This window comes from Limulus polyphemus, unplaced genomic scaffold (genome assembly GCF_000517525.1).
Source record: "Limulus polyphemus unplaced genomic scaffold, Limulus_polyphemus-2.1.2 Scaffold3673, whole genome shotgun sequence".
In the NCBI taxonomy this organism is placed as follows: Eukaryota; Metazoa; Arthropoda; class Merostomata; order Xiphosura; family Limulidae; genus Limulus; species Limulus polyphemus.
Genome location: NW_013669283.1, coordinates 34,375 through 48,738, shown reverse-complemented (window position 1 = coordinate 48,738; position 14,364 = coordinate 34,375). Strand labels below are relative to the sequence as shown.

The following is a 14,364-nucleotide window of genomic DNA, read 5'->3' as shown; positions in this document are numbered from 1 at the left end:
GCCAAATTTCGTTAGCATTTGCTTACTAATTTAAAAGTTATAACATGAAAACTATAACAAACACAAAATGGTTACAAGGTTAGGTCCCAAGGACCAAGCCTGGACTGAAAGAGTTAACATCCTATCAAGGACAACCTGAGGTAGCTACTGCATAAATTAAATACAGTAAGCACTTTGTGATAAAATTAGACTAGTGTTTTGTTGACATCAATTGACAACGTGAGACTAGTATAATTTTCAGTTTGATATTAACTCTGAACTATAGGTAATCACTGTATAACTTATTGGTGAATTTTCCTTTTCCTCATTAACCTCATTAAAACTTTTAACTTCAGCAATCTGCAGGTTGCGGGATAGAATCCCCGTCCCACCAAACATGCTCGCCCTTTCAGTCGTGGGGGTGTTATAATGTGATGGTCAATCCCACTATTCATTGGTAAAAGAGTAGCCCAAGAGTTGGCGGTGGGTGGTGATGACTAGCTGCCTTCCCTCTAGTCTTACACTGCTAAATTAGGGACGGCTAGCACAGATAGCCCTTGTGTAGCTTTGCGCAAAATTCAAAACAAACCAAGTAGCTTGATGCTGTCATCAGCTAATTCTGAATGTGTCATGTGCATAGACATCAACTTGTGAAGATCTTTGGAGGGGACAAAAAACTAAGAAGGAAAAGGGTCTTTAATTTTCTTTATCCATATCATAAGTTAACATATTAGCATATCTAAATAAAAGTGGGTTAATACACTTATTTTCACATCATAACTTACTATTTGTATTGTAAATACAAAATTAAGATATCCAAATTAAAGAGGTCGGCACAATGATAATCCACACCACCATTTATGTTGAGATGACAGTCATCTGAACACCATTAAAAATAACTTCATTACTTGAGGCCAAAAAACAAGGTGTTTGTATTATACCATGCCAATCTTATGAGAAAGGTCATGCAGATGAAACTGGAAGAAATGTTGATGCAAGAGTTTCTGAGCATAAAAAAAGACATTAAATAATGGAAACACAAACAGTGCCATTTTTCTTCATATAGTTTCTAGCTTTCAAATGAATTGGAAACCAACAATAATTTTGTACAAAACAGATAATTACATAAAAAGAAGGATTTTCAAAAGTTGCTTAATCAAAAACAGCTCCCAAGGTCATTAAGTTAAAATGGCTTCTTTACCTGGAAATTCAAAAGTTTGGGATCACATAGGCATTTTAGACCAGTTTTCCTGCTAGAAGACAATGTGAGACTAAAGGCAAAATCATGAATGTGTTGAAACTAGTTTTTCTGATATCAAGGCTTTTGACAGTTTCTTCCAATTACTGTTTTTTCACTAACCATGTTACCATTCAGATCATATGATCACACCATGTACAATATTACTCCAGTTTGTGGAAATTGTTAGGATTGCAATGATACAACAGTCGTTACATCAGTACAATAGCATGCTACTGTATGCTACTGCCCCCCACCCCAACTCGGCACTTATAGCTATCAGTAGTGACATAAATTGTAATGCATTGTTGTTGTTCATGTTACTTGTATAGAAATGGAAAAAGTTTACTTTTTACTTACATAAGAAAACCGAATTACACAAGGTTGATAAATTCTAACTAAATGATGCTTGTTTGCATTGATAATTTAGGTAATATCACAGAATACTTTTGATGCACTATTGACAGTAATATAAATCAGTTTTAGATTGATACATTGTGATTTATAGTTCCGCTAAATAGTTTAGTATCTGTGTTATTTAACAGCCTAGAAAACATAAAAATACTCCACTTTAGGGACTTTTTTTTAAACATTTACAGGTTTTAAATAATATGATAACGCACAGTTCACTGTAAACTCATATAGGTTCTTTCATATTATTCTAAGTCACTTGCATAAATACAACTTTCATTTATAATGCCTCGTCAAGTTTTAACTAAATTTGTTTTATGATCCTGGCAGAGTTCTCAGTTACCATGTGAAAATTTTATTCCAAACATAATCTAAAGTCAAGCAAAAACATTTCCATATCATATGAAGATATATCACTGATTTTAATTCAATTTGTACAAGCATACTTCATGCTAATTGATAATTGTTGTTATGGCAAAAGCCACTCCTTTTTTATGTATACATTGTAGATTATCAATTATGTAATTTTATTGTGAATGTAGTTAACTGTTTTGAAACCATGGACAGGGCTGGATCATATCATAGATACAGCAAGCTATGTGGTAGACGTGTTAACAAATAATTATCATCGTTTTGGCTCAAACACTTGTTAAAATGAAAGATCACAACAAAGGATTTGATTTAATGCAGCTACAGAAGTAAAAATTATTAATAGTATTTGACAGATTTTTTTGCTGTGCACAGAAGTGCCTATTTTCTTAATTCATTGTGAAGTGATAAACCATGATTTTTACAAATAAGTAATATTACCCACTGTCTGTTATTTTTAATTCTTGTTTCAGGATTTATTAAACATAATGAATAATCAGACTGACAGGTTCCAGTGTTACTCTTGTGCTGGTGATTCCTGTAAACAACAAGAACTTGCAGTTTGTAGTGATGCTTTAATGGTAAGTTTGTATCATATTTTGAATTTGTGAAATAACAGATGTAATTAAGCAACTGATTTTTTGTTGGATTATCAAGTAAAATTAAATACAAGGATATCTGTATATTTTAGGGTAAAAGCTATTGTCTGGATTTTATGTTACTACTTATAATTTTTGTAATTAGACTTAACTTTTATGTTAATATACACACACATGTATATACTGTATTTTATAACTTCCCTATTTGATTAAATAAATTGAGTTCAGACAAAAGATATGAAGATTAGTTGTCCATTAGATTGTTACTATGGTAACTAGCATTGCTACTGTCACCTGTTCTACTATGTAAATTCACAGTATTATATACCTATAGTATCATTTATAAAGGAGTAAAATCTTATGACACAATATCGAGAAGATAGTGATAAACCAAACACATTTTGGACAATTTGGGCACTAAAGTTTGAGTGGGGAAAAAAAAAGGTCCTTAACTTTACAGATACCCTTATTGCCAGAATGTCTTCATCTCTACAGTATGCAATATGAATTATGAAAACCAGCTTAGACAAGAAGGTTATATTGTATAACGTGTTAACTAGATGACTTTGTAATTTCATAAAATTCTAGATATATAATATAATGATGAAAATGAAATATATAAGCAGCATTACAATATGCCTTTTTTCTGCAGAAAAAGGTATTATGAACCTTTAAGTACAATTTAATAATAAGTAACAACAACATTATTCCAACAAGTGTGATTTAATGAAAATAAGAATATTTATAACACTTGTTTAAGCAACAGATAAGTTAGGCCAAAAAATTGTTTCTGGTAACCAAACCAATCAAATTTTTTTGATGCAATTCAAAAGCTTTTATTGGTTTTTCTTAAAAAAGAAAAATCTGTTTGAAGTGAAAAAAACTTTTTAAAAATTATATATATAATCCAAGAAAACAAAAATAACTGATCCTCTTTGTCAAGTGAAATCATGAAGAAATTTAATAAAAGCTGATGATCTGATAACTCAAAGTCTTCAGCACCCTCTGTTTCACTATAATATATTTGTTAATTTACCGACTGGAGATTGACAGAGTATAATGACAGGATTATTCAAGTCAGTGACCTGATCAATCTATTGTTATCATGTGCCATTTGTAAAATCAGGTGATATGGAATGTGATGTGAATGTTCTCCTGGTGCATATTATATAATATTGACTGCACTTGCTTGAAAAAATATTCATAAAAAATACTGTTATCCTATTAATATGCATAAAGTTGGGATTCCCTTACACCCGTACATGGTTTAATTAGTGATACCTATGTAGAGCCAGATAGTAAAATGTAAACAACATAGTTCAGTCAATGGTTATTCATTGTGGAGAGTCAAAAATGCAAACATTTTGAAGAAAGGTATGGAGTTGAATGTATATAGTTAGTTAAGATCTAAATGTCTATATAAAGAAAAATATTATTACTATTGCTATTTTGTATCTTTCAATCCAAGTGAAGATGCAACTTATGGTGTAACAATCCCACATTGCCTAGTAATACAAGGCATCTGAAAATAAGAACATATGATCTGGGTTTGGCTTAAAATATGTATTGTAACCTAGCCTAAAATAACTAAACTTATATTACTTGTATTTAAAACAGAAAAGATTTATCTATAAAGTTAGATCGGTGAAAGTAGACTTTGAAAAATGGAAACCTTAAGTTTGATGAAATACTTTCAGTTTAATAGCACTAACTATCACGACTTTATGAGCACTTTGATGACTTAATGAATTAAGTAATTGTTTCCCACATTTATTGTGTAATAAACAGTTATGAGTTATCTCCATCTAGAGATAAAGAATATCATTGAAGCAATAGTGGATGAAGCTTTCATGATTGCTGGCAAAATATTTTGAATAAAAATTAGTGATTGAAATGACTATATGATTTCTCTGATATACAGTGACTTACTGCATATTTTTTTATTTGATCATTTATTAGAAACAAAACATTTAGTATAATGTAATACAGAGCTATAACATCCCTGTAGTTGGGCATAAGTAAAGGAACTGATATGTATTTTGCTCTCATCTAAGTTTGGTTCTTCTTTATTTTATTTAATTGAAAGGAGAATCTGTATAGATAGCTGTTTATATTAATGTAAATAATAACCTATGTCTCCAAAATTTTTTATTATCTCAATATGTTTCTATTACAGCTTCATCAGGGGCTATTGATGATCTAGAAGTTTACTAATCCAGTTGAAACTAAATTGGAATTAGATAGCTATTGTTCTTATCTTACGTTATGTTTTTATTTTGTCATTAAATATGATGTGCAGCTTTATGATGTCGGTAAATGATGATCCATTCTCTTTTCTTCTCTCAGTGCTACAGTTACAGTGTCAGTGATAGCTTTGGATACCAGACATTTCACAAAGGATGTGTAGCAGAGGATAAAGCCCAGTTTTTCTGTAACACACTTCACCATGGAGGGAAGGAACCAAGTACTGCTGAATATAGTGGAGAATGCTGTCAGGGAAATTACTGTAATAATGGAACTTTTCCAACTTTAGCACCTTTTATGATGACCTGTAAGTTTAAGAAATTGTGTGTGACTGTAACTAAAATGTAATTTTCAAATTTTCCTTTATGAAACATATATATGCATGCACAAAAATATGGTAGTTAAAAAAAAAAAATTCACTAGTGTTAGTTCCAATAAGTTATACATATCACTGTTAAAACTGTTTTACTTAATACTTTCATTTTAGGTATGTTGCATATTTTTAATTTTGTACAAATATCATTAATTATGTTTGTAAAAATAATGTTTTAATGCTTAACTCTTTCAACACAGGCTTGGTCGAATTGACTGACCATGTGACCACTTTGTTCTTGTTATAGTTTCGAGACTACTAACTTTTAATATAGTCGGTGTGTTTTCATAAAACTTGGCAGACTTTCAGTAAATGTTACCTGTCTTATACATACAAAAAATCAGATTTTTTAGTGAAGTATTTTTAATAAAGATTTGTCCACGAATATATCAAGTCTTTTTTTTTTTAGTAGTCCAAGTGCAAAGTAATTTTCATGTTAAGATTAAAAACTTTTTTCATCTCAAAAATCTCAAATTTCAATTGTGTAATCTCTAAAACCTCATAAGTACATTTCAAACGTTTTTTCTCAGGAAAACTTTATATGTTATCTATTATTTTCTCTACCCTAACTCTGTACAAGGTTGGTCAATTTGACTGACATCGTAACCACCAAAAAAATCAAAATGAATTTAAATTACCCTTTTTTTCTTTCTAGAATGACTTCAAATTGTAACATAACTATTTGTTTATTCTGAGTAGCTTTAAACTCCTAAGGTATACATCTATTTATACTTAAGTTTTATAGCCCTTTGAACCATGTCTAACTGCTATTCATGCCATTATAAGTTGTAAATCACATGGGGAAATATGCAGATCTCATTACGCTGTTGAATTACATTATCCACAAGCTAATAATGCTTGGAGATGGCTTGAATGGGTAATAAAGAAAAACTTTACCAGGCCCAATTTTCACATTGTTGTTTGACCCTCATCAACCTTCTGTGTTACCTTTCCTTTATCCATCTCCTCTCCAAGGTCATCCACCATTCCTATGAGGGTTTTTGGCAGATAATCGTTTCCTCCTGTTTTGAACAGGTGACAATCTTTTCTTATTCTAGCACTGTTAGGGCATATTTGGCTGGGTTTGTTCACTTGTGAAGTGCTTTCACCATAGATCCTTGGGTGCTTCAGGTGTTATCTGAAGGACTCTACCTTCTTTTTCTGAACCCCAATCATTTATCTCCACATTCCATTCCCTTTACTTTTCTTCAGGATCCAATTTCCTGCCATTGTTTTGGGATCTTCTTCATAAGGATGCTATTGTACCCATCACTCAACCACCTACAGTGTTCTTTTTCCCGTTGTTCATAATTACCAGGTAGCCCAGGGACTGGTGCCCTGTTATTGATCTGTCCAGTCTTAACTGTTTCATCAAACTTTCTCGCTTTCACCATGGAGTCTTTCCTCACTCTTTGGTGGGGATTTACTCTGGGTCTTTGGATGCTTACCATTACATCCCTATTTCCCCAACTTCCAGACATTGCCTTCATTTTGTCTGTGCTCAAACACACCATATGTATTTTATTGGGTTCTCAGGGCTTTTGCCTACTTTCTTCTTTACCAAAATCTATGATTTTACCATTATATTGATGACTGACTTCCTTTAGCTCCACCACTACAAACATCTTACACTCACATCCATTTACTTCTTCAAGAGACTGCTCTTGTGGGTTAGTTGGCTGGCCAAGTTGGAGAAGTTCTTTCTCATTTTGATCCAATATCTCATCCCTTTGGGAGTGTTCTTCAATGCCTATCTCAGTTGGGCCCAACCTTCTCCTCTCTAGTTGCGATCGAAGGAGCTCTTGGTTTTCAGAGCTCAGTCTTCTCCTTCTCACACTACTCGTTTCTATGTCTTTTGGGGTCTTGGGCTTCCATGGAAGCCCTCATTCTGTTGGATTGTACTCACATGTGAGTTCTACAGTGAGTATTGCACGATCAATGGATTCTTGCTCGGAATCCTCTGGACTCCGTTATTGTTCTTCCTCCTTCACTAGTGGCCAGATTGGGACAACATCACAACTGGCATTCTTCTTTTCCTTTCCTTGCCTTGAGTTGCATTTGTTTACAGATGCTTCTCTGATGGATTGAGGGCATTTATGGATTCCCAGGAGTTTGTATGTAGTTGGTGTGTGGTCAGATTGGCTCTACACATCAATCTTCTGGAGCTACTTGCAATTCATTAGGCTTTGGATAATTTTCTACATTTAGTATGGGGCTAATTGGTCATGATCCATTCTAGCAATTCTATCACTGTCTTTTACATCAATTGCCAAGGGGACACCTGTTCACGTTTGCTTTGTTTTCAAATGTTGCAACTCCTCTTCTGGGCCCATTCTTATCACATATGTCTACTAATGTGTCATGTCCTGGGTGTTCTGAATCTTGTTCCAGATTGATTGTCTCTTTTTGACAAGATTCTCTCCATGGAGTGGTTCACAGGCGTTTCGGTGGTTGTGTGCCCAGTGGGATAATCTGCTCCTGGATGCATTTACCACCCATCTCAGTTCCAAACTCCCCATATTCTGGTCCCTGATTCTACATCTTTTGGTTTTGGTGATAGATACCTTCAATCAGGACTGGTCCAAACTTTAAATTTATGCCTATTTTCCTATTCACTTCCTTCCCAGGTTTAATCCCTTATCCACACCACTCTCTAATGAGTCCTTCTCATTGCCCCTTCCTAGCCTGCTCAATTGTAGTTCCCAGTCCTTACCATCCTTCAGTCATTCCCTCCATTACTGCTTTCACTTTCCCACTCCCTCCTCTGGTAACCTCAGTGATCTGTGTGTCATCCTGCCATACCCACGCACCAGATTCATGCATGGCATTTGTCTAATCCCATGTGAGGCAGTCTAGACTCTCCATACAGGTAGCATCCCATTTGGTCTGTCCTTCATCCCTAATGGTTTATCAGAGAAAATTATGCATTTTTTGTCAGTAGTTTCTGCAACATGGTTAACTCTCTTCCCTTCCTAGTTTTCCTCATGTTTCAGGATTTTTTTACATGTCTGTTTGACTGTGGTTCATCTGTGTCTACCATTGCTGGTTATCAGGCAGCCTTATTCACCAACTTCCATTTTTACTCTCTCTTTTGTTTTGATCATTTTGTTTCCTTCATCCATCTCATCCTATACTCCTTCCAGATTGGGTTCTACATGCCTTTACTCAACATTCTTTTTGAACTCTTGGCTACCTGTTTTTTTTAACACTTGTCCTTGAAAACCTATGTTTTACTCCTTTTTTGCCTGTGATCATCATCTGTCAGATATATTCACCCTTGATATTTCTCATATTCTTTACTACTGTACCTATGTTCTTCTGTTTCCAGATAGTATTTTTTGTCCCCGAGGCATTGACAGCTTGTGAAGAGGACATCACATTCACACCTATTTCCCTCCCTTCCATTTTCCTGCTTCAACCCAGATCATCTTCTCTGTCCTGTTTGTGCTCTCTGGTGTTATGTTATCTGCATGGCTTCCATCTGTGGATCCCATTCCCACCTGTTTCTCTATTGGAACCCTTCCTCTACCCGAGACATTTCCCCTGTAAACCTTATGGGTTGGATTTGTCAAATTATTCAGTTGGCTTGTTCTTCCTTGTCTTCCGATCCCCATCGTCTTTTCCAGGCATCCTCCCACCTGATCTCTCACCACATCCTCACCCTGACTGCACATTTCCATTGTTTACTGGGAGTGATCATTCAGACTAGTATGTGGACCAAATCACACACCTTTATTATTCGTTGTGTGCTTCATGTAGCCACCTCCTCCTCCTCTAGATACTGATTACCACCCTTTGCCATTCTGCACACCTTGGTTCAGCTGTGAGTTGGTAACTATTTCTTTATTTCCATTACAGTGGCCCATTTTTACATGTTGGATTCCATCCTGTGGCTAGTAATGGCTTTCCCGGTATACTAATCCATAAATCTGCACTTTACAGCCATAAAGGTCTATAATGCTCACTGTTGAGAAGAAGTGTTCCACAAGACCACTAGAAAGTTCCTTGTATTGTTTTGTTTCATAGATAAGGTCCATTCCAAACCATACCAACTTGTACTATCATGAGTCAAGTAGTGTCATGATAGCTGCCCATTCCTCTGATCCTGCTTTCATGGTCACCCATTGCACCTTTTATGGTGTTGTGTACCTCCTCCCTTTTCAAGTGGGGTATGAGAGTCCTTGTCACTTATCAACTCCTAGCTGCTAGGGTGGTGGACCATGGAGGCAACCTCCTGAGTGAGTCTAGTTTCCCTCAGTTGAGTGTTTTGGACCGGATGAATCCTCCACATACAATTCACCTGTCCAGCTGGGATCCCTCATCCTGTTGTTGCCTGGATGTTAGTTCCCAGGTTGTCAGATGTTAGATTGGAGCACGACCAACCACCATAAGTCCTCACATGTGTGACTGGTGGGGACCCTCCTACCGCGGACTGGGTGCTAAGTTTCCAATGCTGCAGGTTTTGAACTGGAGTTGACTCACCACATTTTATTCCCCGTTCCTACTGTTACCCGAATGTTGGGTTCCCAGGTAGCGTGATTGTTTATTGGGTCTGCACACATGTGCACTGCTTGTGTTTTTGAAATGGTAGTGCAATTTCCCTTCCAATTCCTGGGCTTGAGGTGAATACAGTCTGGACCCTCCTCCTATTGTGGACTGGAAGAAAAATACCCAACACTGCCTGGATTTGGACTGAAGTTGACCCATTGATTATGGTCTGACTCACCCTCACCACTCTACACCATCCAGCGCTTACATACTGGATGTGCATCTTTCCTGGCTGTTTTTGTGACACATATCTTCTCTACAGGTGAAGAGTATACCTGGTACAGATGTGGTGCAGTCTCCCACAGATGTTTCAAACTATATGGGCCCTCTTCAGACTCTTTTTGAAGGGTGCTTATCTAGTTAACTTTTGCACTGGTCCCTCCACCAGTTCAGTGTGGGATTCTAGCTATTATGTGAGAGGAGGTAAGGCATCATATCAGAAGGTATAATTTTACTACACTGAAAATGTATTTTTCATAGATAATTACTTTCTCTCATCTTCCCCAATTCCTGTGCTTCTTTTTTGCCTAATTTCAAAGTGAAGAATGACATCTACAGTATAGAGGGAGTCAGCTGCACCAGGAGGATGTGTTGCACTCCTGTAGGTGAAGGGTTGCTGCATGCATATTTCCATGCCATAGTGCAGCTGTACCACATGTAAACAAATGGGGGTAGGTGGGAATATCAAGGCTAGTGGCAAGCAAAAATTGTGCACACAGAGGGCAGCATGGATCATGAAAAACTATTATATGAATGAAGGTAAGTATCTATCAGAAATACATTTTCAGTGTAGGAAAATTATAACTTCAGCTATAGCCTAAAGACACTATTTAAGTCTTCAAAAGTAATCTAACACTTGTACTGTAAATTGTAGTGAAGCATGGTAACTTAGTAATGAGCAAAAATTCCAGTAGTAATGTAATAAAGTTTCTTATTCATTTGGAAAATTAAATGAACTTCAAGCAAAGTGTGGAAGAAAGTGACAACTAGTATGTTAATAACATGATAAATAAAAGGAAGTACAAATGAATCTGTTTTAAAATCTATAAAAAGTTTCATCAATAAATGATGGTTATAGTTTCATCAGACTGAGACTGTAAATGATACTGTGTTTCAAGCCAGTATATAGAGATTATTGCAAACTATTATTAACTTATATAGTGATAATTTATTTTTAATTGGTAACAAGTCAGTCATAGCAGGTACAAAATGGAAATAATGTTTTTTGAATATCTAAAATGTACACATATTGAAATTCTTCTGAAACATTGTAATCCGTACCAAGTTTTTTACAGACTTTGGGTGCTTTTGGTAATTGCCTAAAAAAGTAGCTGAATGTGTGTGTTTTTTTGTAATTGTAATTTCAAGTGATGAAGGTGAAAAAAAAAGGAGAAATACACAAAAAACATTTTAATTATCACATTGATTGATTTCATTCAGAGTTCATAACAGCTTATAAATAAGTTTCAAAACTGAACTGGGCTATGATGGATATATTGCATTTCTTGTATTAATTTGCTAACAAAGCTTTTGCTACAAGTACATTTTTTATTTTACTGCAAGTTTCCTCACCTGCTTCTGATATGTTTGATAAATAATTCAAGTTTGTAGAATGACTCTGAATTTGTAAAAGCTAGATTTAATTTTGTCACTTAAATTTTTTTTACCTTTTTGTACAAAAAGGAAATGTAATACTAAAAAAGTGTTAGCTGCTATATTTTTCAACACAACCTTATGTTAAAATGAAACACACACACAAAAAAAGATATTACAGGAAATTACTTTTAAGTTCACAGTAATTTAGTAGCTGACTTACTAAAAAAATCCTTGTTATATGATTTCTGTTTCAGACAGTTTTCTCTTTCTGTGTGTAACAATTATTAGATGATATTTTCATTCTGATTAACGAAAAGTACCTTTTCAATGTACCATAAAATTCCTGTTGTTAACTAACCAAACCTGTCTTTTTTTTTTATGTTAGTGGCTCTAATAAATAAGTGTAGTTTTTATGTGTGGTGAAAAATTTTGTTGAAATTTTTAATGTACATTTGTTAATGCAGTTTTTTATGCTCTTTTTGATTTTGAAATAATTTTTTAAATATTAACTGCTTTTTGTTTTTCTGTTAGAAATGGTATGTGATACATTCATTATATTAACTACTAGAAAAATGTATACTTAAAAAAATGTTTCTCTTATGTGTTAGTAAAGTGAAAGAAAAATTCTATTTTAATGTTATTGTTTTTACTCTGAAAAAATATCCTATTAACTGATAAAAGTATTTGTACAACACTTAAGTGAATAATTCATCATTACAAACATGGAAATCTAACTTGAAAAACAACATTTTACAGCATAAAGCAATAAATACTGAATTAATAATATGTATGCAATGATTTGACTGCAATTGAATGAAAAATTAACAGTAGTGCTAGTTCAAAGAAATATATACACGCTGATTGTCTGGTGTATAAAAAAAATTACAGAAACATCTTTGCATGTTTAAAAGTAGGATTGTAGTGACTTACTCTGTCATGTCCTTTTAATTGAATGGTCAATACTTGAGTAATAATGTGTGGACTGATTACTATAAAAGACCTCAAATACAATTTTAGTACTTAGCACTAATTATATTTAACTGGTGAAATATGATGCTTGATAAAAAGGCAACATTAACTTGTGGGTTGTTATTTCAGTAAGTCTTTGCAAATAATACAATTGAAGTAAAGTTTACATTTTTCTTTTTAGTAGTCAGTAATCTCTGATGTTAATAAACTTGCATAAGATTTTAACATGATATCAAGTTTGTTATACAAACCTTCTGATCATATTGTAGACAGAAAATATAACATCTGCTGTTGCCCTTTGAGTGTGCTTAATAAATATTATACAGGTAAAGTTACAGTAATGTTAATTTTCTTTTAACACAGAAATGTCAGATCTTTATCTTAATATAGTATAACACCATGAAAGTAAGATGCACACTGGTATATGGCATTATCACAATTTATATTTTAATTCAGTTTGACAAACCAGTCCTCTTCTACTGCTGCTCTTGCTTACATTAGCATTGAGTAGCTCATGTTCCAAACCATTAAGTGAGAAAAACTACCATATTGCTTGTGTTATTCTAAAGTATAAAAATGTATTAGTGTGATTACATTAGAATAATGAATTTTTGTAACAAAGAATTACATTCTTTTTATATTTTAACATTTCTTATGTGAAGTACAAATCACATTGAGAGTAGAGCTTCTATATCCATCTTGCTTAAAAAAGAAGTTTACAATAAACATTTCTGGTTTTTATTACTCCATCAATTTATACAGTTTTTAACTTCTTTTTTTAAATCAAGTACTCATAAATAATTGATTCTGACACGTATGTATCTTGTGACCATGTTATTGCTAAAATAATCATGAACTGTATAAAAACCAATGTTTTATAGAAGTGGGTGTAGAAATGTGAAAGCATAATACTTGTGTGACTAAATTATGTATTCAGCCACATGAAACTAAAACTGTATAAGTGTGATCAATATACAATGATTTAATATTGAAAATAAGTACACTAAAGAATACTGCTTAAGGACTTGAACTACAGTCAGTTTCCTAAGACTTAACTTTTCTAAAAATAAGGTTGAAAATTATGCACATAAAAATAAGGTTGAAATATTTAATCATTGGTTTTGATTAATAGTTTTTAATGGTAAAGATGCAATTTAGAGCCAAAGTAGTAAAATTGACAGGCAGTTGCTGGTTGCCAGTTGTTAAGTTTGAGGTTTTGTTTTGTTGTCGTAACAAGCACAACTGTGTCTTGTGAACAATACATTTTATCACGAGAACAGTTTATACATTATATTTAAGTGAATTTATTTTACTTCACAGTTATGAATAATTGTGAAAGAATTATGTTATTGGCATTCGTGGTAATTTTGTAGAAAACATGGCTTCTCTATTTCATTTATAACCACCCAATAATAATTGTGAAATACTGTGATTTTCTGGATAGCTATATTTTCTGGTGTGTTCCTTAAGGTTGTCTTTAAACATCTAAGTAACATTTTTAGCATAATTTAGGCAAAATCTCATGTCAAGTGCTAAAAGAAATTCGAAACGCTTGTTATTGTGGATTTAATAGAATAGTGTGTATTTATTAATTATTTCATTCACTTTGCTAACTCTTGCTTGTTTTTTAAAAAGAAAATTTTTAGTCACATTGGTTAACTTTTAAGTAATTGTGGGTAAGTTACTGTATACCTATTTTCTATAAGTTTAATGTCTAGAGAAATTGAAATATAATTAATTTTTCTCCGACATGAAGAGACTTCATTGTAAGAGTATTAACTATACATCTGTAAATGTTTTGAAAGAATATTGACACTAATCTTATTAACACATTATGGGACAATATATCTTTTATCAAAGCTATGAGAGAACTGAGTTATTCTGTTAATGTTTCAAGTGTTGAACATCTGAATTAATGTTGCTGCTTTTAAAGGTTTTTACCTGTATATTTTGTCTATTTTTCAATGCATAGTAATAAACTTAAAATAAGACCCAATACTCGAGCGCTTTCGAATAGTTGACTATTCTTCTTCAGGAGA

General features: G+C 33.5%; 1 protein-coding gene across 1 annotated transcript in view; it reads left to right on the top strand.

Annotated features, from left to right (window-relative positions):
• Window positions 1-5,187, top strand: part of LOC106469827 — a 14,131-nt gene extending 8,944 nt beyond the window's left edge. The window contains exons 2-3 of the mRNA XM_013930339.2: window positions 2,470-2,577; window positions 4,942-5,187. Coding sequence (XP_013785793.1) covers window positions 2,485-2,577; window positions 4,942-5,187 — 339 coding nt within the window. The 5' untranslated portion in view covers window positions 2,470-2,484. The remainder of the gene's footprint in view (window positions 1-2,469; window positions 2,578-4,941) is intronic.
• The last annotated feature ends 9,177 nt before the right edge of the window (window positions 5,188-14,364 follow it).